This window comes from Symphalangus syndactylus, chromosome 3, assembly GCF_028878055.3.
Source record: "Symphalangus syndactylus isolate Jambi chromosome 3, NHGRI_mSymSyn1-v2.1_pri, whole genome shotgun sequence".
NCBI classification, from domain to species: domain Eukaryota; kingdom Metazoa; phylum Chordata; class Mammalia; order Primates; family Hylobatidae; genus Symphalangus; species Symphalangus syndactylus.
Window position 1 is genome coordinate 147,142,443 of NC_072425.2, and position 24,307 is coordinate 147,166,749.

At 45.4% G+C, this 24,307-nt stretch overlaps 1 protein-coding gene across 25 annotated transcripts in view; it reads left to right on the forward strand.

Annotated features, from left to right (window-relative positions):
- Positions 1-24,076, forward strand: part of APLP2 (amyloid beta precursor like protein 2) — a 67,578-nt gene extending 43,502 nt beyond the window's left edge. For 3 of the 25 annotated variants that reach the window (XM_055273748.2, XM_055273747.2, XM_055273744.1), the window contains exons 4-17: positions 175-287; positions 1,083-1,285; positions 1,779-1,987; positions 3,087-3,254; positions 6,165-6,295; positions 7,225-7,299; positions 8,506-8,664; positions 9,500-9,628; positions 12,992-13,091; positions 14,900-15,052; positions 19,719-19,804; positions 20,810-20,884; positions 21,233-21,388; positions 22,644-24,076. In XM_055273748.2, coding sequence (XP_055129723.1) covers positions 175-287; positions 1,083-1,285; positions 1,779-1,987; positions 3,087-3,254; positions 6,165-6,295; positions 7,225-7,299; positions 8,506-8,664; positions 9,500-9,628; positions 12,992-13,091; positions 14,900-15,052; positions 19,719-19,804; positions 20,810-20,884; positions 21,233-21,388; positions 22,644-22,745 — 1,859 coding nt within the window. In that variant the 3' untranslated portion in view covers positions 22,746-24,076. Of the gene's footprint in view, positions 1-174; positions 288-1,082; positions 1,286-1,778; positions 1,988-3,086; positions 3,255-6,164; positions 6,296-7,224; positions 7,300-8,505; positions 8,665-9,499; positions 9,629-12,991; positions 13,092-14,899; positions 15,053-16,593; positions 16,630-19,718; positions 19,805-20,809; positions 20,885-21,232; positions 21,389-22,643 lie in introns of all 25 variants that reach the window. The other 22 variants (XM_055273759.2, XM_055273758.2, XM_055273743.2 and 19 more) reach the window with 21 other exon arrangements.
- The last annotated feature ends 231 nt before the right edge of the window (positions 24,077-24,307 follow it).

Sequence of the window (24,307 nt, forward strand, 5' to 3'; positions counted from 1 at the left end):
CTGCTTGGCTAGAACTGTACCGTCCAGTCAGCCTTTGAAGGTACGAGATGTGCATCTGCTCGTATACATTAGACTGCTCCTGGCTGTGTAAACTATCATCATAAACTTCAGTGAGGGGTATTTTCACCTTGAAATCATGGTCAGATCTGCTCTGACAAAGGTTCTCTTTTCCAGTGGGTGAATTTGTAAGTGATGTCCTGCTAGTTCCAGAAAAGTGCCAGTTTTTCCACAAAGAGCGGATGGAGGTGTGCGAGAATCACCAGCACTGGCACACGGTAGTCAAAGAGGTAAGAGAACTGAGGGGGGGGGAAAGTCAGCTGCTGCTGTATCTTTTAGGAGGGAAGTAGCACTTTTCTCCAAATCTCACCATGCTTCTAAGTTAGTTTTGTTTCCCCCTTATCTCCTTAAGATTTACAGTTACTTCTGTCTTATAAGTTAGAAATATTTGGGAGAGTAGGTATTTGTGTAGGAGAGCTCAGTGTTGACAGCCCAGCTCCTGAAGTTGAGGACGTTAAGGAGGTGGCTGAGTGAGAACACTGTATGCTGCTGGTGAGACTCCCAGAAAGCATCCTAACCCCAAGGCCTGCATGGAAATCGCCAGTTACAGAAGATACGGGTCTGGACATACGCACAGGCAGGATTGCCTATGCCATCTCACTTTCCTGGTGGCCAGCAATACCGTTTCTTACTTCTGTAATTAGGTTGGCTCTGCTCTTTGGTCAGTCATCTTCCTTTGGTCAAATACTGAAGTCGTGCTTGCACCAGTGATGAATATCAATTAACATTGACCACCTTATCTGGCTGTGGTCATTATTAGAAAAAAATGCTCTTTTCCTGACTTTTTTCCACATTTGGGAATTCAGTATTTTTGGACCAGATCATGTTTCCCCATTGTAAATTAGAATTTATAAATCTTACAATAATATTGTTACAGTTTTTTTTGACAGAAAATGTATGTGTTCACAAGAGAAAGCATTGCTAAGTGATTTGATAAGGGTTTATTTTGGAGGGTAGAGATCGGAGTGTATTTGACCACATCTACTCTGGAGTATGTTCTGATGTGGTCTGTGGGTTTCTTTTAGGCATGTCTGACTCAGGGAATGACCTTATATAGCTACGGCATGCTGCTCCCATGTGGGGTAGACCAGTTCCATGGCACTGAATATGTATGCTGCCCTGAGACAAAGATTACTGGATCTGTGTCAAAAGAGGAGGAGGAGGAGGAGGAAGAGGAAGATGAAGAGGAAGAGGAAGATGAAGAGGAAGACTATGATGTTTATAAAAGGTAACTCTTCTACTTTGAGCTGTGAAGTCGTTTTGCCTTTTGGTTAGCCCGTCTGTAAAGATGGCTGCTGGCTGCTAGTCCCTCGCTTCTGGATAAACTGGGCATTCCTTTGTTCTGCAAGAGTTGATTAAGCTTGCATTTCATTCTAGCCATCGCCAGTCACAGGAGTACCTGTGATTTTTGTGTTTACGTCATTCTGGGCTGTTATGTTCTGCAGGTTACTATGATATTTTTTAAGAGTCTGTGCCATTTGTTTAACATAATATCCTTGAATTTGGATTTGTCTTACTGTTTTATCATGATTAGATTCAAATGTTCACAAATACTTCCCGTTTGCTGATGTAGCTGGGCTCAGGGGCTTAGTGGCACAGTGAAATGTGCGTTGCGCTTATTTCCTGCCTCTGTTTTTGTGTTCCAGAATAGAAAAGGGACCCATTGTTGTGCTTTGCACATAGGAGCTGTTAACCTTCCTTTTTTCTATTTTGGCCTTCAGTGAATTTCCTACTGAAGCAGATCTGGAAGACTTCACAGAAGCAGCTGTGGATGAGGATGAGGAGGATGAGGAAGAAGGGGAGGAAGTGGTGGAAGACCGAGATTACTACTATGACACCTTTAAAGGAGATGACTACAATGAGGAGAATCCTACTGAACCCAGCAGCGATGGCACCATGTCAGACAAGGAAATTACTCATGATGTCAAAGGTAACCCCATGCAGAGCCATGGCTTTGAAATCCATGTGGTAATTATTCACTTAGACTTTTGCATTGCGTCTGTTACAGGTAAGTCAGTCACAGAAGGAAAGGTGTGGTATCTCTGCACTGAAGGTGAGTTCAGCTCTCCAGTGCAGTGGTGGTGCCGTCTTAACAAAGTGGGCAGGCAGGCACATCCAGGGAGAGATGTAGAATTGAATTAGAGAACGGGAACTAGAGAGTAAGAGAGACCACATAGTCCGCCCTTCAGCAGGATTCTTCCACATTCATCCTAAAATGTTCCCTCCCCAAGGGGAGCTCCCCTCTTCGATACCACTCAAATTCCGGCCTCCTAGAATAGAAATGGTTTTCTTGGTTTTTCTTTTCCTGCTTGTCTTCTAATCCGTAGGCTGCCCTATTTGTCCAGATGTTTTAGTTGGGAGGGTGAAATTTATTGACCTGCTGGTAACAGATTGGGGTCTGCAGTTTTTTTTGTTTTTTTTTTCATCTTGCCAATTAAAACAAGAAAAGGTTGCAGTAGTTCCAGAGCCATTAACATGCAGTCTCCTGCTAATTGTATATTTGAAACCAATTAAGATGTGAAGAATTATTTAGGACCCAAGTTGGGGGAAATTACTTAACCAGTTGAGAAGTTTATGATTTGCCTTAGAGAACATAAAAGTGGGAAACAATTGTCCATTCTAGGTGCTTGTCTTTACTACGGGTATCACCACTTAAAGCAGCCTTTCCACTCACATTGTCTCCTGAATAGACAAACTAGGCAGATATCTCCACTGAGCAGATCAGAAATGTGAGGCTCTCACAGCTGTGAGACAAAGGAATTGTTCTACGTCAATCTAAACTCACATCTAGACTCCAGAGGGTGCCAAAAAATATTTATCCCAGTTCCTAAATGTCTCTACTCTGTGGGGAAGCAACTTGTTCTCACCAAGGCTGGCCTGAGCTGGAGCATTCGGCCAACCAGGGCCTCCAGGCTCCGTCCAGTCTCAGGCCTCCCCCAGCCCATCCCCCGGCTTGCTGGCCTGTAGCATTTTGAAGCATTTGACGTCACTGCCTCTGTCCTGCTGACACTCTGACCATTTTCACACAGCTGTCTGCTCCCAGGAGGCGATGACGGGGCCCTGCCGGGCCGTGATGCCTCGTTGGTACTTCGACCTCTCCAAGGGAAAGTGCGTGCGCTTTATATATGGCGGCTGCGGCGGCAACAGGAACAATTTTGAGTCTGAGGATTATTGTATGGCTGTGTGTAAAGCGATGAGTAAGTCCCGCCTCGCGCTGGTCCTGTGCGGCAGCACCGTCCTGTCCGGCGTCCGTCTCCCTGCCGTCTTCGTGGCTGCATCTGTGTGGTGTCCCTGCCCACTCGGGTGTTTGCTGTCGGTTGTCTTTCCCTCATCTTTGTGCTTTCTTGATCTAGGCTTTGCTCTCCTGCTGGCAGTGATAAGCTCAGTTCTCGTGTCCTGTGCTCACCGTGTGTCTGGTGGTGCTTGGTGGTGATGTTGCGTACCTGCCTTGGTATAGCGGGCAGCACAGCCAGGGGCTTGTTCTTTCTCATCTGACTTTGGAGTCTGCAGGCCCCCGGGCCACTGTAGTATTGGTGGGGAAGGCAGCTGTCCCCTGGGCTGGCTGTAGCTTAGAGGCACTGAACGTTCCTGTCTTTGAACTGCCCTGTCACTGACCCCTGTGATGCATGCCAGCTCACAGGGTGCCTCCTCTCGAAAGGAGTGACAGCGAAGTACTTTGGGTATAGAATATTGAAATGTCTTGCATAATGCACTCTAGAGAGAGCTAGCAGCCAAGTGGTAGTGACTCACTGTGTTTCTTCAATATTTTGCAACCGGGTCACACAGCTTTAGGAAGTGAGAGGATTTCACTTGGTGTGTGCTTTGATGTGACAGGAAGGTCAGTGGTTCAGTTGAGTTGGGTTTATGCTGGACGTTGGTAGGAAGAGTTTCTACCAAGAGTTTCCCTTTTCTCCATGGCTACTCCTTTTTCTCGTTAAGACCTTCAGTCCCTCACCTTGCAGCACTAACCTACACATTAGGAAAATCCTCAGGCCAGACAGTTTTTCTTGGTTCCTACTCTGGAATTTGTTGGAGTGATAATTTGCCATGAAGTATTTGGCTATAGCTTCTGATGGTTTTTCATTCACATGCCTTCATGTTCCCTCTTCCTTCTACCAAAAGATCTTTCAAATCTTAATGTAATATGGCAATGCCTTGAGTGCTTCCCTTCCAGCTCCAGGAAAGCTGTTTTTATTCGGCAACAGTTGAAAGGTGAAATAAAAGGAGTCCTTAGGGAACCTTGGTGAATAAACTTTGCGTTTTCAGGGAAGATTTAGAAATAGAAATTATTGTGATGCTTACTACTTTGTAAAACTTGGGTTGAAGCCTGAGGAATCCCACTGAGTGTGGAGGTGGTGATATCTCCCTGAAGGGTCAGCTAGGTGGTGCTGTGAGACACGATGGAGTGGCAGGTCTGTAAAACTCCCATTTGCTGTGGCTTGGATGAGATTTGCCTCGGAGAAGCTGTGTGTTCATGCTCTTGTGGGGCCTCTGCCTGGAGGGCTTTGCAGGTTGAGAAGCATCAAGTTTCCTTCCAGTGGGAGCGTTTTTGTTCTTCTTTGAAGGGGCTGAGGCTGGCGGATGTGCTGGCTTTATGAGTGGGTGATTCCACAGGGACCGAGGGTATCTTCAGAAAAAAGCCTTTCGGCCCGCTGTCCTCTCCACTCTGGTCCCAGGGAGGGTGGAAGCAGCCTGTGCTTGCTGTTATCGTTTTCCAGTCCAGCTATGTGAACCAAAGGCTCTGTCTCCAGCGCTCAGGCCTTTACAGCACAGGCATGTGTCACTGATCCTCACGATGGACTGCAGTGCTTGAAATTCTCCTCCACTGAACTTGCGAGTGTCTTGGGGAATGGTGTTTACTAAGTTATAGATTCTAATTTAGTTAATCTGAAAGTGGGATGTTGACACCCTTTTAAAACTTACGTAGGGCTCATATTCTTCGTGACTTTAGTTGTCGTTTTTAGGTCTGTTAAATAAAGGGGCAAATAAAAGATGTTTCCGACAGAAAAAAGTTGAACTGGCTGGCTAATTTGTAGCTGTATTCATCAATTATACAGTTGTTTTAATGTATTAAAATGATGCAATTCTAGAAATTAGGTGAATTTGCTTCTGAATTAAAAATCAGTTGAACCTTGGCATTCACTCTCCAATTAGCTCTGAAATTGTGTCATAATCTATCAAGCAAGTCCACACCAGCTTGGGAAATCTTGTATGAATTAGGCTAATAAGTGTTACCTTAGGTATGTCTTGAGAGGCTGAGTAAACTTGTCATCTCAGTCCTTTCCCTTATCAGGCTAAATTCCATCGTGCAGAGACTCACTTGCTTGGGCCCCGTAAGAGATTATTCCCATCCAGCAGTCGGGGTGCTCCAATGGGCCTGTGCTCTGGGGAACGCTTGGGAAGCCCTATTGGTCAGTGTCGTGGATCAAAAAGTCCTATCTTCATATCGGTGAAAGGTGTCCTTGTCAAATAGAGCAACTCAGTTTTATCCTTGTTGGTTCTGTCACTGATGGTGGGGCTAAGAGTCCTTCACTGATGCTGAAAACTCAAAATTATAGCTGGAGTGATTGGGACTTTCTCTACCCAGCGTATATGCAAAGAACATTCAGTTGAGCCTCTTTTCCGTTTAAATTAAGACTCAAAGATAGCCAGAAGAGCAGAGGTACCTGAGTAATTTCTTTAAAAATAAGGAATTGCATAAAAGTGCCTCTACAGGGTCTGACTTCCGCCCTTGTCTCTGTTCAGAGGCTCAGTTATGAGCAATAAGGTAGCTATTGTTTAGGTTTCCAGGGTTCGAGCACTGAAGGGAAGGTATAGAAGAAACCACCTCTTTTTCAGCCCTGAGGTCTTGAGTAGATGCCTCATTGGTGCTGAAGCTGCCAATAAATTGCTGTATTAGCGTGGGCTGACATGGTTGATGAATATTGTGTAAGGAAGATTGCCCACTGTAATCTAACCAAGTGAAGTCTTGGCAGATAGCAGCACCCTGCACTTAGAGAATGCCACAAAACAAGTTGAGTCCATCCTGCAGGTCCTGAGCTGGGTTTTCTTCCTAGAGCACAGTGCACCTGATCCCAAAGAGAGGTCCCTCTGTAATTTTGTTTCAGTTCCTCCAACTCCTCTGCCAACCAATGATGTTGATGTGTATTTCGAGACCTCTGCAGATGATAATGAGCATGCTCGCTTCCAGAAGGCCAAGGAGCAGCTGGAGATTCGGCACCGCAACCGAATGGACAGGGTAAACCTTGACAGTTCCTTCATCTTCATGGTACTTGGCTTTGGGTAGCATGGTTCTCATAGCTGAAGAAAAGTAATAGCTTCTCCCTAGATTGTCATGCTGATGTATAAGGACTGGTGAATCAGGAGAGAGTTATCAGTGGAGCTGCCTTCTGGGTGGACTTCTTCACCACCTGCATCCAGATAATATATAATATAATTACCCTCTGAGCACTTCCTATACCATTATCTGCCCCCCCTTTTTTTTGCAATTAACTTGCTTTAAAATTTCTTTATTTTAAAGAAGGAAACTTTATATCACTGTTATCAATAAAAAGCTAGTACCATTTGCCGTGAGAAGAAAGTGACCAACCATACAAATATATTAGATGAAAGCAAACATGTACTAATACATGTTGGCTAGGTACTGCTGTCTCTGGAAGGTTCTGAGTCTCAGAGTGTTTCTTTTCCTTTGAAAGGGTTATAAGAGAGCAGCAGGAACACCAAAGTGCAACTTTTCTTCTGGATTTACTCAGGATTGAAAGAGAATTGAAAAGGGAATGCCTCGCTAGGCCTAAGCTCCACCCCAATACCACACAGTCCCATGCTGGGCTTACAGTTTGCAAAATGCTCATTGTTTTATCCGCATCAGCTCTGAAAAGTAGGTATTAACCTCAATTTTTGTGGTGAGGAGACTAAGGCACAGAGACTTTTAAATAACTTACCCAAGGTTATGTAACAAAGAGGTCATGGAATTGAGGCTCCATCTGGGGATAGTTGAGGCCTAGAACCTTCTGAGGCAGTAACAATGCTAAGCTCCTAAGGGATCGTGTGACTGGTTTCCTTTTGCAGTTTCCTATGAGATTTAGCATCTGACAGTGTTTTTAGAAAATGGAGGAGTTGTTTCAGGGTATTAATCACTGCTGATGGTGTTTTTGACCTTTGTTCTAGGTAAAGAAGGAATGGGAAGAGGCAGAGCTTCAAGCTAAGAACCTCCCCAAAGCAGAGAGGCAGACTCTGATTCAGGTAAGATGCCTTCTCCAGGGCCATAGCTTTCAGCCTGACCATTGGAAAATATGGTCAGAGCCCCATTCCCAATGAAATTAGAATTGGACACCACCTCCTTTTAGGTGAGGGCTTACAAGGAAGTTGTAACTGGCCTATTTTATTTTTCACCTCAAGTATTGCTCACCTATGGTAGAAGGAAACCAAACCCCCACCAGAGCACACCTAATTCATGCCAGAAGGTAACCTTAGCTCAGCTGCCTTTTGTTAATTCTGCTTTCCTGGCAAAAGTCCTCTGCCATTTTCAGTCTTAGACTGTGACTTGTTTTTCAGCAGTACTGAATTTTTTTTTTTAAGACTAATTGAAAGTCAAAGGATAGAAAATAAAGATCTCTGATACAATTCATCTCTAACTTTGTAGACTGTAACTAAAATCATAGCAGCAAACTGCATTCCCCTTCAGTAGAAGAGTGTTGCTAGGAATAGGGACAGCAATTTCCAGGGCTGATATGGTTTTTACAAAACTGATTTTGTAAATTTTAAATCATTTTATGTTTAGCTGAAATGTCTTTCCTCCTAATGTTAACACTTTAATAAAGTGTTAAAAATAATCTTAAAATGCTTTTTTATTGATCACTTAGAAAATCTAACAGTTTTAATTCCTACAGAAGTCAGTGCATCTTGTTCAGGGAAATTCAGTTCAGCAGGCTTAAACTGTACCTGTAAACCTGGCCGGATACCTCACGGATAACTTTGCCCTTCATGACTTTATTGATAGTAATGGCAAAAACCACAATTACTTTTGCACCAATGACAGGAATACTTCAACAGAACTTACCACATAACTCCTATTGGTCAGTGGTCTCAGAGTTTGGAAGTTGGTGCCTTGCTGCAATGTGGGAAGGACAGTGTTCTTTTTTTATAGTGCATATTGAGAAACCAGGCCTTGGGCTTGCAGGCACTAGCACTTGCAGTTATACAGATACTAAGGAGGCCCTCTGACACTGAGATTTAACTTGCTGTCTTTAAGGAAGGAAGTAATTCTCCTGATAGAAGTAGAATGAAGGTAGGATGAAGTAGACTTTGCATCCTACCCTTGCTCCACTCTCCGAACCTGTTACCGTCTTGCATGGGCACTGACAGGAGAAGCACTGGGGTCTGAGGTTGCTTGCTTAGGCTTCCTCCAGGTGCCACAAGTCATATATGGTTCCTGCTGTCTTGGTTTAGCACTTCCAAGCCATGGTTAAAGCTTTAGAGAAGGAAGCAGCCAGTGAGAAGCAGCAGCTGGTGGAGACCCACCTGGCCCGAGTGGAAGCTATGCTGAATGACCGCCGTCGGATGGCTCTGGAGAACTACCTGGCTGCCTTGCAGTCTGACCCGCCACGGGTGAGTCCTACCCCTAGCACTGCCTGCCCTGACGTGATATATGTAGGGGACCAATGTATGACACTCAGGTCAGTAAAAGTGACATTTGTATGACAAGTTCTGGCAAAGCTGAAGCTAAGGAAAGACGATGAGGGAGGAAAAGGTATTACATTCTAATATCTGTGTATATAAGCTAAGCATGACATCGCTTTATGCCTGCGTGTACCACCTGTGATGTGAAAGTGTTTTACACTAGAAAAGTATGACTTGGCGAAATTGATTGGTAATTATCCAGTTATTTAACTTCCTTTCAAAGAATGAAAACATGCTTTTCATGAAGACTTTTGAACAAGTTACATTATAAATAAGATTATGAAGAAAGGGGTAAAGTAATTTCTTCTGAAACTCTTGTGTGAGTGGTCTCAAACGATTTTGTCCCTTAACACTAACCTGCCTTGCTTTGGGGGATGGCAAGTATTAGGAGGATATTTGTATCCTTAAGTAGCCAGTTAAAGTCTTCTCTCTTTGGGCGACACAGGAGACTACCTAGCTTCTAATTCAGGTGTCAGAGGCCGAGCCAGGAAAAAAGGACAGATCAGAAGAGAACAATGGGCTGGAGATTCTGGAAAATACTGTATGTTAAGGAGCCAATATAACTTTGGAACTTAGTTTTGCTATTTTACCTAGACAGTTTTTTTGTTACTTGGTAAGCTAAAAAAGCTTTCAAAGTTATAGCTTTCATTCTTGTGCCTCGCTGAGCTTTTACATTCTTAAGTGAACTTTTTAAGCTTTTGTTTTCCTGCCTATTTTCAATTCTCTAGTCTCTGGATATTAAAACAACTGTTCTCTCTTACAGCCTCATCGCATTCTCCAGGCCTTACGGCGTTATGTCCGTGCTGAGAACAAAGATCGCCTGCATACCATCCGTCATTACCAGCATGTGTTGGCTGTTGACCCAGAAAAGGCGGCCCAGATGAAATCCCAGGTACAGTAGATGTAGAAATTGTTGCCACGAGGGCATTTCCAGTGGGGAACATAATGCCTTGACTAATGGTTGAACAGCACTGCTAGTTGCACTTGCTATTAGTCCTTAGAAAATGAGTTTTGATTTCCAAAGACATTCGGTACGTGAGCTGGTTTTTGCAAGGGCACTATTTTTAAAACATCTTTTTAAGATCCTTTTCTAGGTGTATTTATCAAGCAGATCTTAAAAATTGGTCTCTTGTTTTGTGCAGTATAGTTTTTGTTTAGACAGACACTTTTACATTCCTAGGTTTTGTCCAGCTTTACTTTCATCTATAGAGGTGTGTTTCTGGTTCCTATCTCTAATATTGGTGTTGTTCATATATTGAGTTTTACTTTTTTGTATTCATAAAAATGAGCTTGCCTACAAGACTGCTAGCTTCCGTTCAAACCAGGAAGTCTCGTAGCTCAGCCTGTTAGCTTTCCTAGAGGGCCTTATAGTCACAATGCTGATCTTACTTGATTTCCTCTCATAGTGTAACACAGTGCTGTGCTGATTGTGAATGCCAGGGTACGTGGGCTCACTTACTGCACGGTGCTGGCCTGTCAGCCCAGAAACCCTCCTTCCCCACAGCTGCTGTGTGTGTGAAGATGAAAAGGTAATGTGCCTAAAGGCCTTTGGAGTATTGGAGCTGAGCTGCTCCATTTGTGGAGCCGGGGTCTGTCTGAGTGCCAGACTCCACACTGGCGTTCAGTGCTGCCGGGTTGACTCCCTGAGTGCCCTTGAGCAGCTCACACGCTAGTGTAGACATAATAACTGTAAAGGTGAAGAGCAGGTGTTTTTTTGTCTTTTGTTTGATTGTTTGAGACGGAGTCCCACTCTGTCACTCAGGTTGGGCTGCAATGGCGCCATCTCAGCTCACTGCAACCTCCGCCCCCCGGGTTCAAATGATTCTCTTGCTTCAGCCTCCTGAGTAGCTGGGATTACAGGCGCCCACCACAACGCCTGGTTAAGTTTTGTAGTTTCAGCAGAGACGAGGTTTCACCATATTGGCCAGGCTGGTCTTGGGCTCCTGGCCTCAGGTAATCCTCCCATCCCACCTCTGCCTCCCAAAGTTCTAGGATTACAGGCGTGAGCCACCAGCCCCAGCCTAGAGCAGGTGTTCGTAGGTATACAGAGTTCACTTCAGAAGCTGGTTGTTTTGGGGAATAAAAGAACTCAGGCTTCTAAAGAGTGGGAAGAATGTGGAAAGGGGCTGGGTTGGAGACCCTAAGAGGCATCTGGTGTGGGCCTGGAGCTCAGGGCTTTGCTTCCTGCTGGATGTAGCAGAAGAGAAGAAAGTCCAAGAGGCCTGGATGGAAAATGCATGCATCTTGACAGGGCTTAGGCTCTTCGGGTCTACTTGATTTTTTGAAAAGAATTAATCACTTTCCAGACTTTCTGTTTTAAAATTAAATTATTGCGTTGTATTCTAGCCAGTTTTGTGTGAGAGTAGAAGGGAAGGAGAGATTTTGATCAGTATATTAAATTAATAGAGAATTCCTGCAAGTGAGATCAAGCTTCCACACCAAGTAATGTGGGAAGTGGAATGCTCCCATTTAAACACCTTTGGGGAGAAAACCCAGCTCTCCTGTCTGCTACTTACTACCTGCTCTTAGCTGTAATTCTGGCAAAGCTTACCTTCTGCCTTGTTCCCTATTCTGTTATCTAAACACCAGAAAAATTTGCAGATATTCAGCCTGTTGTAACTTGTGCCATATCTGCTTGTCTCGATATGAGTGAGATGGTGCTTTTACATACTGTAGCCAATGGTTTGCTGTAGAGACACTAATTTGCAGTCTCCCACTCTGTGGTTCTTGTCCTCTGTGAGTGTGTGAACCTTCCTCTCTCACACGGCTCCCGGTTCCTCTGGGGAGGCGTAGCAGGACAACACTTGCTGAACCCGTGGGTGTTGCATTTTGCCTTCATTTGCATTTTCTTCAAGGCACTCACTCTTGTCCTTTCCTTGATTGACAGAATGGCAAATATAAAATTAAATTGCTTTCATCCTTGCTTTGAAAGGTCAGCGAGATGTCAATCTACAATAAAAGCATCTTTCCATTTAGCTTTTTTTTTTCATTTTGATCCTTCATGTTAATGGCTTCAAGCCCACATAATTAATCCATTGGTTTTCAGCACCCTCTTTAGGAAAAGCTTGGTAATTGCAGGTCTAACCAGGGAGGGATGACTTTGCTTGAAAAGCCTGTGGGAGCTACAGCAACACACCTCGCCATGTCATTGGGGTGGATGCTAGCCCAAGTCACCTTTCACTTCTATCCTGAAAAGCTGTAAAAATAGTGACCACTTCTAATGGCTTTTTTTTTTTTTTTAATGAATAACCTTAGAACTTTTGCATTCAGAAAAGGCAGTGAGCTATGGTAGATGAGTCTTCCTTTATCACCCCCTTAAAATCAGGTTTATTTATACGTCAGCATGAGTTTCTCAAAAAATAGCAATTTAGTTAAATAGGAATAAACTAATTCTTTATTTACCACAATAATCATTTAAGCAGTTGCTTCACTAAGCAAAATCCATAATGGTTCCCTCTGTCGCCAAGTCTACTTTTCAGCCAGTAATTTCAGTCTTTTTAAAATCACATCTAATCTGACCAGTGGTAGAAATCAACTGACTCTTCTTTCACTCAGCAAAACCTTACTGAACATTCAGCATTTTACAAATTAGGGTTCTTTTTTTTTTTTTTAACTCAGTATAATTAGTATTAAGTGCCTCGTATGAAAATCCAGTAGCTAGTGGCCATTTTTTAATAAATTGTCTCTTAACTTGGAGCACTCTCCGGATAAATTCTCACGTCAGCTGGGGGAATTGTACAGTCCTTTTTTTTTTTTTTTTTTTTTTTGAGACAGGATCTTGTTCTGTTGCCTAGGTTGGAGTGCAGTAGCACAGTCATAGCTCACTGTAGCCTAAACCTCCTGGGCTCCAGTGATCCTCCAGCCTTAGCCTCCCAGGTAGCCGTGACTGCAGGCACACAGTACTATGCCTGGCTAATTTTTGTATTTTTGGTAGAGACAGGGTTTCATCATGTTGGCCAGGCTGGTCTCAAACTCCTTGGCTCAAGTGATCCTGCTGTCTCACCCTCCCAAAGTGCTGGAATTACAGGTGTGAGCCACCACGCCCAGGCTGAACACATTCTTATCCTTTAGCAGTGAGTAAATATGGCATGAGGATTAATACATTTCCCCTGACCAGTTGCTTTGCTAGACTCTGTAGAGAATATACTTTGTAAAGTGGTTTTTCCAGAAGGTGTGTCGATGTTCCAGCTGCACGTTCCCTCCTGGCCTAGTTGTTTTCAGTCACAACACCTCTCCACCATAACTCTGCTTCCAGGTGATGACACATCTCCACGTGATTGAAGAAAGAAGGAACCAAAGCCTGTCTCTGCTCTACAAAGTACCTTATGTAGCCCAAGAAATTCAAGAGGAAATTGGTGGGTACCAGCTGTTTGTGTCAAGGTCATGTGGGACTTCTTGCAGAGGCACAGGAGTGAAAGCTGGGCAAGAGTAGAGAGAGATGAGCAAGCAAGGCCCACAAAGTGGGGCATTAGCACACCCTGGCTTCAGAAGCCTGGAATCCACTGGAGCTTACATGGCAAGGTGAAGGAGGAACCAAGGACAGATGCGCTGGCTGTGAGCCATGGAGCCTTGGCTTTCACTGACCTTCACTCTGTTAGTGGAAGAATATCTGGGGTGTGAAATTGCAAGAGACTACGAGATTTCCTGTTACCGTTTTCCTCCTTAATTCTGATTATTTCAAGCACCGATTTTATATAACTTCTCACCTCCTCCTCTCCCAGTCTTTATCTTCTTCATTTATTCAACAAGTTTTATTATGTCTGCTGCGTGTCACAGAGTAAAATGGTCCACAAACAGATAGTACCTGCTGGAGTTCATGTGATGATAGGAGAAAAACAGATAGTAAAACAAGAAAATAAGTGTCAGATGATGATAAGTGCTATGCAGAGTTAAAACTCGGGCGGAGTGGTAGAGAGCAGCTGGTCGGGGCGGCTGGCTCTGGGGACGGTGGCCTGAGATCCGAATGGTAAGATCACAGCCGGAGAGCACATTGGTAGCAGAGGGAGCGGCAGCTGCAAAGGCCCCAGGTAGAAGTCAGGCATCACATTTGAGTAGATCAGTGTGGCTACAACATAGCAAAGGGGATGCGGCCAGAGTATGCAGGGACCAGATCAGGAAGAAATTTCAGCAAAATCAAGGAGTTTGGATTTTATTCTAGGATAATGGGAAGCCGTTAGAGGATTTTCAGCTGGGGAAAGACTAGATCTGGATTATGCATTTTTAAAAGCTCACTTGGCTGCTTCGTGTAGAGTCGATTAAAATTAGAAACCAGCCAGGAAGCGATTATAGAAATGCAGGAGAGAGCTGTTGGGAGTATGCACTGAAGGGGTGATGGGGCAGGAGAAGGAGCGCCCCAGGGGCAGCTGGGGATGGTCTCTAGGATGTGTTCTGGTGGGAGAGTGTGGGGTTGGGGGAGCGGCATCAAGAACTGCACTTAGGGTTCCACTGTGAGCAGCTCGGGGATGGTGGTGCCATGGCCGACTGAGGTGGAGAAGGGAATCCGGAGCTCTCTTGATACATGTTAAGATAGAAATTTCTGTTGGATGTTATGTGGAGATCTAGGATTTAGGTGAGGCAGAGGTCAGGCAGTAGGTCCAGGGTTCGGGCCTAGGAGTCACGGTATATGGTCCGTATTTAAAACTGGTGTCGGGGAGAAGTAGGTCAGAGGGTATGAAGTGGTAGTTGTAGTTACGTGGGGTGGATACGTCTAGAGATGGGATGGACAGCGTGAGGACTTTAGTTAGTAATATTGTACTATATACTAAAAATTTGCCGAGAGTAGATTTGGGATATTCTTATTTTTTAAAAAAAGTAATTCTGGAAGGTGATGTGTGTGTTTGCTTGACTGTGGAAATTATTTCACGGTGTATATGTATATCAAATCATTATATTGTAGACCTTAAATATGTATAATTTTTAAAACCCCCAAAATCTGTAGAGTTGTGAATACCACTTAACTGGAGTGTGGAGGTGGAGGCAGGGGTGCCTGGGATGGCACCCTGGGGTCCCTGGTGCTGGGGCTTTGTGGTGCCACAGAATCAGGGCAGGTGTTGCAGGCAGGAGCTGGGAGCCACAGTGGGGTCTTGGAGCTCTAGAGCATCCTGTGCCTGGACACCAGGCCCTTCTGAAGCCTGCTCTCTGTCCCCTGCCCTGTCTTCATCAGATGAGCTCCTTCAGGAGCAGCGTGCAGATATGGACCAGTTCACTGCCTCCATCTCAGAGACCCCTGTGGACGTCCGGGTGAGCTCTGAGGAGAGTGAGGAGATCCCGCCGTTCCACCCCTTCCACCCCTTCCCAGCCTTACCTGAGAACGAAGGTGTGTATGGGCGACGGTGCCACTTCTGGGCAGCAGGGGGAGGACAAAATGAGAGAATTGAAGTCAATTTTTCAAAAACCAAATTGAGTTGAGAGATGGTGTTCCTGTGAGAGTCAGGGGAGGGGAGACCAGATTCATTGAGCGCCTACTGTGTGCAAGGACCCTGCTAGATGCTTTCAAATTATTGGTGTCAATGTCACCGTGAAGTTAAGACTAATTCTCCCATTTCAAGATGGATGGCTTCAAACCACCACTTCTTCAAACTTGTGCACTTCCTTACATGTGGGAGGCACTTGGCAGTTGGAACAGCGCCTTCCTGTTATGGCGTTACCTTTGCCCAGCCGTCTTGGGAGGTAGGTGCTGGAGAGGCTGAGGAGGTGACAGGGCTGGCGCAGGGTCATATCTCTGACATGAGCTGGGGGTAAGAAGCTGTTCCTCTGGCTCCTAGGCAGACGTTTCTTTCCTCTATTCCCCTGCTGGTTCTCAGTGTCTAAGAGGGTCTCTAAAAGCTGTGAGCCTGCTCCAGAAATAAGCAAGTTGCTGAGACCAGTGCCCTGAGAGCAGTCCCCCTCATCAGTTCTGTTTGTTGCTGTTGCTGCTGATAGGGTAATGATAAGAATGGCCCACAGCTATGCCATAGTCCTTGTTGTATGCCAGCTGTAGCTAAGCATCTCAGCGGATGCTCTCCATCCTCACAGTAACCCTCGCAGGTGGGTAGTCGAGTGTCCCCACGTGGGGATTCTGAGGTGTAAAGAGGTTAAGTAACTTGCCCAAGGTCATGTAGCTTGTAAGTGGAGAGTCAGGAGTCAAACCCAAGCCGGTCTGGTCCTGCAGTCACAGACCTGACTGGATATAGCACTGGAACAGAGGCCTCAGGAAGGCATCAAATTAGGGGTGGGAGGATGGAGGTACATCCAGCTTAGCCTTTAGACCTTAACGGAAATGCCTTCTAAACTAGTGATCCCAGAGCAGTTGACTCTCCAGAAATAAAACAGGATCTGAGGAAGTGGCAGATAGATGAAGAGGCACCGTGCCATTCCCAAATCTCGGTGGGTTTGTTGGGTGGTAGATGAAGAGGCACCATGCTATTCCCAAATCTCCGTGGGTTTGTTGGGTGGCCATGCTTAGACAACTTCTTACGTGCTTGTTGGGGGTCGGGGCAGCTTGGATATACCTGAACTAGGACCTTATCTCCCTGTCAGCAAACCACAACCAACACTAACTTCAATTTTTGCTTTTTTCTAAGAAAAATAATTATGTGGGCTAAGCTAAATACTGCAGGCATCTCCCAGTTTCCCTAAAAAGCCCCAAGACAGACCTACTTTTTTCTCTCTTATCAAGGATACCCTCCAGTGATTTGCTGTGGCTCATGCTGCTGATTTGTTTATGGGATATTTCAGGCATGGTGTTTTTAAGGAGGAATATTTTTTGTTCACATTATAGAGAAATTCTAAGATAGAAATTTTAAAAGAAGCCATTTTCTTTCTTAATCTCCTTTTGTGCTATTTTATTTTGTTTTTTATTGTTTTCCTTTCTGCTAGACACTCAGCCGGAGTTGTACCACCCAATGAAAAAAGGTTGGTTTGTCCAAGATGTTCCCTTTAAGACCTTCATTCCTCTCCACTCCCCAGTGTGTCCAAAGCTTCATGTTCTGTTTCATGCCATCACCTGGCTTTCCCCACCTCATTTCTTCCTACACGGCTGTGAGTGGAGTCAGAACAGCCCCACCTCCATGTTGCCAACAAGCTGACCTGACTCCAGCACTCTAAGGCCAGTTTCCATGGCGTTGGTTACCACGTGATCATGCTAAGCTTTCCCTCTGGGATGTCAGAGAATGCACAGCAACCAAAATAGATTTCATGACCCTTTTAATCTGGGTAGATTTTTAGAAGTATATCCAACTTAGGTTGGTTGTGAACTGCTGTATCCGTGTGAATATGCCTTATTTACAGTCAGGTGGAGAGTCTTTCTCTTTTCCTCTGCAATTCCCATTTACATCTTTTCTTTTTGGCTCTCCTCGCCCTTTGTCTGTGCCAGTTGTCTCATGTCCCCTGAGTTGTAGTATTCCTCAGAACGTCGGAAGCCAATGGATCAAACAGCTGGAGACAACCCAGCTCACTGTACTGAGTCCAGTTTTCAAAAACAGTTAACATTCCATAAAGCACTATGTGGAATGCTTTGTGTACTTGATCTTAGTCCACTGAACATCCCTGTAGGATGAGTAGTGTTTTTAGCTCTATTTTCTAGATTAGACAATTGAAGAAGTTTCTGAGATGACATGACTTGCTTTAAGAAGTGGAGGAACCAGGATTTGAACCCAGTTCTCTGTCCCCCAAGCCCATGTGATTTTATTACCTAAGTTGTCGGTGTCATGGGATCCCCCAGGTGGGTGGGCGGCCCAGTCATTGTGAATCATTTCAGCATTTCCTGTTCATAATGTGTTGTATGAGCCCGCCCTTGGCTTTGGCAGACTTCCTATGGATGGGCCAAATGGTGTTGCGTGGCTAAGAAGTTGGTGTTCTGGTTTACACCACAGGTTGTTCTCAGAACACAAAAGTGTGATTTGAATCTTCTGAAAATGACTTCGTGTAGATGCTTTATTTTATTCTACTTGGATATGCCTATTCTTGGGGATGACTGTGCCGACATTCCTTTCAACAGCACAACTGAGGCGTTTATAGAGAAAGATGAGTTTTCTAGAAGTTTAACTGGCTTTTGCCGTTGTACTTAACTGTTACGAGTTGGGACAATTTAAACATTAACTTTAGTGTCTTGAAGTAATGGGTTTATGTTAAGAAACATGGTGGCTATACCACCAAAAATCTATTATAACAGTCTGGACTGGCGGTAGGTCTTTTTTTTTTTTTTTTTTTTGAGATGGGGTCTTGCTGTCACCCAGGCTGGAGTGCAGTGGTGCGGTCTTGGCGCACTGCAACCTCCTCCTCTGGGGCTCAAGCAGTCCTCCTACCTCAGCCTCCCAAGTAGGTGGGACCACAGGTGCATGCCACCACCCTCGGCTGAATTTTTTTTTTTTTTTTTTTTTTTTAAGTTAGAGATGGGGTTTTCCTATGTTGCCCAGGCTGGTCTCGAACTCCTGGACTCAAGCGATCCTCCCGCCTTGGCCTCCCCAAATGCTGGGATTATAGGCATGAGCCACTGTGTCTGGTGACAGTAGGCCTTTAGTTGGCTCAGTGCCACATTGCTTTTTGAATAAATCCTGCCTGTGTGACCTTTAAAATTCTGAGAGAGAGACATGTGGAAGGAGCTCAGAATTACAGTTGATTGGGCTTGGTCATAAGCATCCTTGCTGAGGCAATACCCTTCCAGATCCCTCTTTCTCAAATAGTTGGAGTGCAGTATTGCCATTTCATGGGCATTTTGAGACAAAAGCTAGCTCTGATTTAACTAGAATCAAATCGTGCAAGTCTTTAAAGTTGAAGCTTTAGAAAAATTGCATCATTTTTGGCTGCATTGCATTAGCTAGCCTGCATGTTCAGCAGCTGTGGAAGCTGTTACAAATTGCTGTGTGTTAAGAACAAGTCTAGTTGTGAGGCAGGAGCTCTGCTGTGGCTGTGCCTTGTGCCATTACCTGCCTTTGACAAGCCCAGGGACAGCAGTGCTTTGCATGTCCTCATGTTGAAATCTCACTTGCAGGTAGTTACCTTAGAATGCCAAGTATGCTGTCAGGTTGATCTAGTTATAAAAGGCATCACAGACATTTATGTTGAACTGTACGTTATTATTAATAAGGAATTCTTAGGATAGCTAGAAATCACATGCTTTGGAACTAAAAATAGAGGACTGCCTCTCACGTTCCCTCCTTGGGCCTGTGCTGTGTCGTCGCGCTGCGTATTTGGATACTGTCCTTCGGAGCGCCACACACGAGTGATGTTGCTCAGGCAGTGTCTGACCTTGGCAAGAGGAGAGTTACAATTCTTGCTGCTTCGTTTAGAGAAAGGTGCCTTCCATGCTGGTATTAGAATTCTTCCTATAGGTGGAATGCATGCTTCCTGTGTATCTTCTCATAGCCACTTAGGATATGAGCATCTGGGATCTCGGCACTGAGAGGGATTCAGCTGGTGGGAGATGCAGGAAGAAATCCGTAATGACAAACTGTGATTGCAAATGCTATCACCTGGGAACCTCCCCAGGACCAACTGAAACTTGAAGGGAAAATAAGAGTTTAGGTTGGGGTATTTGAGGCAGAATGAATTCCCTGTGGGCTCACCTACTCTGTCCAAGGCGAACGTGCAGGTTATTGTGAGGATGGATGCTGTGGCAGCCGGGTGTGGGTAGTAGGTGCTCAGTAATTTCTCCTGTAATGGTGTTGTGTATTTCCCATGCTGGGATGCCCCTGGGCTACCGCTTCTATGTGTCTTACAGTAAACATTGTCTCTGAAGGCTTGCATTTCATTCTCCCAAGTTGGAGACAAGTGAGCACTCCCTCCTCCTCCATTATACCCATCGGTCTCTGCAAATGCCTGTCTCATTCATCTTTAGAGAGCACAGGGCACCCTCAGACTTGTGAACATGGTGGCAGATGAGTCGCGGGGGGAGGTGCGTGGTGAGGGGCTCACTGGCCCTCAGGAGGGAGTTTGCTACTTCTGTGCAATGGGTGTGAGATGGGCCATCCTTGGGACCTCAGCCGTGATCTCTCTCCACACAGGATCTGGAGTGGGAGAGCAGGATGGGGGACTGATCGGTGCCGAAGAGAAAGTGATTAACAGTAAGAATAAAGTGGATGAAAACATGGTGAGCCTGTTCTTTCTTCTGCCCAACACGCTTTACTTTTGAGACTCATTAGAGTGAGTGACCTGATGTCAGATGCTTCCAGGTGCACTTCTCTGTGTTCGTTTTCTACACAGTTGAAGGTTGGAGGGCTCCAACGGCTCCCACAGACTGGCTGTGGTGTTTAGCATCTGGGTATGAAAAGGATTAAAAAGTCCTTTTCAGCAGTAGCTCATCTCTTGCTATAGAGTAGGAAAATATATTTACAACTAAAGATATGAATAACCTGGTAGAGGCCATTTTCAAGTGAGTAGAGAGTTAATAACTTGGATTAGAGTTGGGTTTTGTTCTTATATTGCCTTAGGTTTATACCCCCTTTTATTCACCTAGTATTTTATGTCATTTATAGTTCTGGATTATCCTCAACTGAGTTTGATATTTAAATGTGGCTTTTTTTTTTTTTTTTTGAAACGGAGTCTTGCTTTGTCACTGAGGCTGGAGTGCAATGGCACGATCTCTGCTCACTGCAAGCTCCGCCTCCCAGGTTCACGCCATTCTCCTGCCTCCGCCTCCCAAGTAGCTGGAACTACAGGCATCCACCACCACGCCTGGCTAATTTTTTGTATTTTTAGTAGAGATGGGGTTTCACCGTGTTAGCCAGGATAGTCTTGATCTCCTGACCTTGTGATCCGCCCACCTTGGCCTCCCAAAGTGCTGGGATTACAGGTGTGAGCCACCACGCCTGGCGTAAATGTGGCTTTTTGGCAATCTATTCTGACATACGTCTCCACAAAGGAAAATGCATATGGGACCAGCTGCCATAATATAGTCTTCCCTCCTTACCTGCCCCTTCATTAGGGGTTTGGGGAGTGGATTTGGAAGGCTGTGACAGAACTGGTTAGTTAATGGGGGTCCCACAGGTACCTGCTTCCTTCCATCAAGCAGCAAGTAGCAGAGGAAGGAGGCAGTAAATACCAAACTCCCCGTTCACCCAGTTGCTCGCTGCCGACATTCTCATGACTGTTTCAGGTCATTGACGAGACTCTGGACGTTAAGGAAATGATTTTCAATGCCGAGAGAGTTGGAGGCCTTGAGGAAGAGCGGGTACGTGTTTAGCTCCAGAACCTAAGATTTCCTGTCAATCTTAGGTGTTTCTCCTCTGCTTCTCAGTTCAAGTAGAAAGCGGGAGAGATGCCTGAGTTAATAATAAGGGTCCCTCATCCCAAGCTTCCCATAGCTTTTGGATAAGAAAGCTAAAATTAAAATCTCCATGGAGATTGGGAAGAGTGGGCGGTCTCCACGTATGGGTGGTTCCCTGCAAAGCAGGATCTTGGTGCTACTTTGGGTTTTAGGGGCTCGACCTTCCAGGAGCGTGGCCCTCAGTGAGTTAACTTGCCTCACGGCTGCCAGATGGTCATTGGGACTTTTTTCCGCGTCTGCTTTATCACGTAGGAATCCGTGGGCCCGCTGCGGGAGGACTTCAGTCTGAGTAGCAGTGCCCTCATTGGCCTGCTGGTCATTGCAGTGGCCATTGCCACGGTCATCGTCATCAGCCTGGTGATGCTGAGGAAGAGGCAGTATGGCACCATCAGCCACGGGATCGTGGAGGTGAGGAGCTGGGCTGCTGAGGACCTGCTGTGCACTGTGGGCTGGGTTGGGGGTGGGAACCTGTGGAATTAATAGGCATCTTCACTCCTCGAGTACTAGACATGCTGCTGTCATCAGTTCAATTACTCACTGGATTCCTAGGTCATGTTTTTGGAAATCAGCCCCTGCCACAAGGGGCTGTTGCCAACTGTCAACATTAGTTTGGGCCTTGGCTATGAATGTCAGAAAGTCATGTGAACATTTTATGCTACAGAGGGTGAAAACTCTTTTCTCAGATTATTTCCTTAGTGTTCCTTTTTCCAGGTACGCTTTTTTTTTTAATGGGGGCAAGGAGCAACAGGAGATTTAGAAAGTGCCAAAGCAGACTGTTTCTGTGGTGTCTTCTGCTGGTTCCTGATCTTCTCTTGCCACTCATTCCTTAGTGAACAGTGGGAATGTCCAGAGGCCCTTGATCCCCAAGTATAAATACAGTAAGGACCTTAATGAGCCCTGGGAAATTAGTGCAGATGCTGGTCTTAGTTATTTGTGGGTTTTTTTGTTTGTTTTTTGGTTTTTTGGAGACAGAGTCTCACTCTGTTGCCCAGGCTGGAGTGCAGTGGTGCGATCTCAGTGCACTGCAACCTCTGTCTCCCGGGTTCAGGTGATTCTTATGCCTCAGCCTCCCACCTAGCTGAGACTACAGGTGTGCGCCACCACACCCAGCTAGTTTTTGTATTTTTATTAGAGATAGGATTTCCGCATATTGACCAGGGTGGTCTCAAACTCCTGACTTCAAGTGATCCACCCGCCTCAGTCTCCCAAAGTGCTGGGATTACAAGCAGGAGCTGCTGCACCTGGCCAGTTATTTGGTTTTATCTCCTGCTGGCCTAGCTGTAGAATTTCAGAGCTGAAGAAGACCAGAGACCCCCTGGTCCCACTGTCTGCTTGCTAGCCTACTGCTGAGTGGCTTGCCTTGGCTGGCCCAGGTAGTAAGCAGTGGCACGGACCCTTGCTTGTCACCATGGTGCTAGGAAATCCAGTTGACTGTCATCTTCCGTGAGGGCTAAGCTTTCAGGGGTCTCGTTTCAAAAGCATTGCCCCTTTGATCCCCTTACTTTATTTCTCCTGTGTTTCACCACCGGTTCTCATTTGGCCTGTCTGGTGGGAACAGGCTGCTGGCTGCATTTGGTCCTCGGGATTGTGCAGCAAATGGCTCAGGTCTTCCAGCACCCTGTGCAGGTCTCTTCCCAGACACCACAACGTTTTGTTCTTCCAGGTTGATCCAATGCTCACCCCAGAAGAGCGTCACCTGAACAAGATGCAGAACCATGGCTATGAGAACCCCACCTACAAATACCTGGAGCAGATGCAGATTTAGGTGGCAGGGAGCGCGGCAGCCCTGGCGGAGGGGTGCAGGCGGGCCGGAAGATCCCACTGGCGAGCAGCTGCTGCTGCCAGGGCTGCTTCTGACATCCTGACCTCCTGGACTGTAGGACTATATAAAGTACTACTGTAGAACTGCAATTTCCATTCTTTTAAATGGGTGAAAAATGGTAATATAACAATATATGATATATAAACTTAAATGAAAAAAGATCTATTGCAGATATTTGATGTAGTTTTCTTTTTTAAATTAATCAGAAACCCCACTTTCATTGTATTGTCTGACACGTGCTCTCAATATATAATAAATGGGAAATGTCGATTTTCAATAATAGACTTATATGCAGGCTGTCGTTCCGGCTATGTTGTATGAGTCAACTCTTCAGGCTCGTTCACTGTCCTGGCTTTTATTTAAAGAAAAAAAAGGCAGTATTCCCTTTTTAAATGAGCTTTCAGGAAGTTGCTGAGAAATGAGGTGGAATAGGGAACTGTAATGGCCACTGAAGCATGTGAGGAGACCCTCGCAAAATGATGGGAAAGGACCAGTTTCTTGAAGTCCAGTGTTTCCACGGCTGGATACCTTTGTGTCTCCATAAAAGTCCCGTCACCAAGGACGTTAAAGGCATTTTATTCCAGCGTCTTCTAGAGAGCTTAGTGTATACAGATGAGGGTGTCCGCTGCTGCTTTCCTTCGGAATCCAGTGCTTCCACAGAGATTAGCCTGTAGCTTATATTTGACATTCTTCACTGTCTGTTGTTTACCTACCGTAGCTTTTTACCGTTCACTTCCCCTTCCAACTATGTCCAGATGTGCAGGCGGCTCCTCTGGACTATCTCCAAAGGCACTGACCCTCGGCCTCTACTTTGTCCCCTCACCTCCACCCCCTCCTGTCACCGGCCTTGTGACGTTCACTCAGAAGACCACACCAAGGAGGTGGCCGCTGGCCCAGGAGAGAACACGGGGAGGTTTGTTTGTGTGAAAGGAAAGTAGTCCAGGCCGTCCCTGACACTGGGTCTATGGATACTGTGGAAAGCTTTGAACAATTGTGTTTTCTTCACATGAGTCTTTGTAATGCTTGTACAGTTGATGTTGATGCTCACAGCTTCTGCTTTTTCTTTCTTTTTATTTTGAATCTGAAGGTTCTGGTAACCTGTGGTGTATTTTTATTTTCCTGTGACTGTTTTTGTTTTTTCCTTTTTCCTCCCTTTTGACCCTATTCATGTCTCTACCCACTATGCACAGATTAAACTTCACCTACAAACTCCTTAATATGATCTGTGGAGAATGTACACAGTTTAAACACATCAATAAATACTTTAACTTCCACCGAGACTGCTTGTTTCATTGACTGCAGCATTGATCTGCGTGATGGTTCTGCCCCTGCCTCCAGGAGGGTGATACCTTCCTTCCACGAAGGACCCCAGCCGCACCTCACAGGCGGAAATATGTCTACTCAAGCCATGACTCCAGGGTTCCAGTGCCATTTTGCATTTAGAAAACAAAGCAAGAGGGAATGTCTGCATAGAGCATTTGTCTGGCAAAATTTAGGCTACTGAT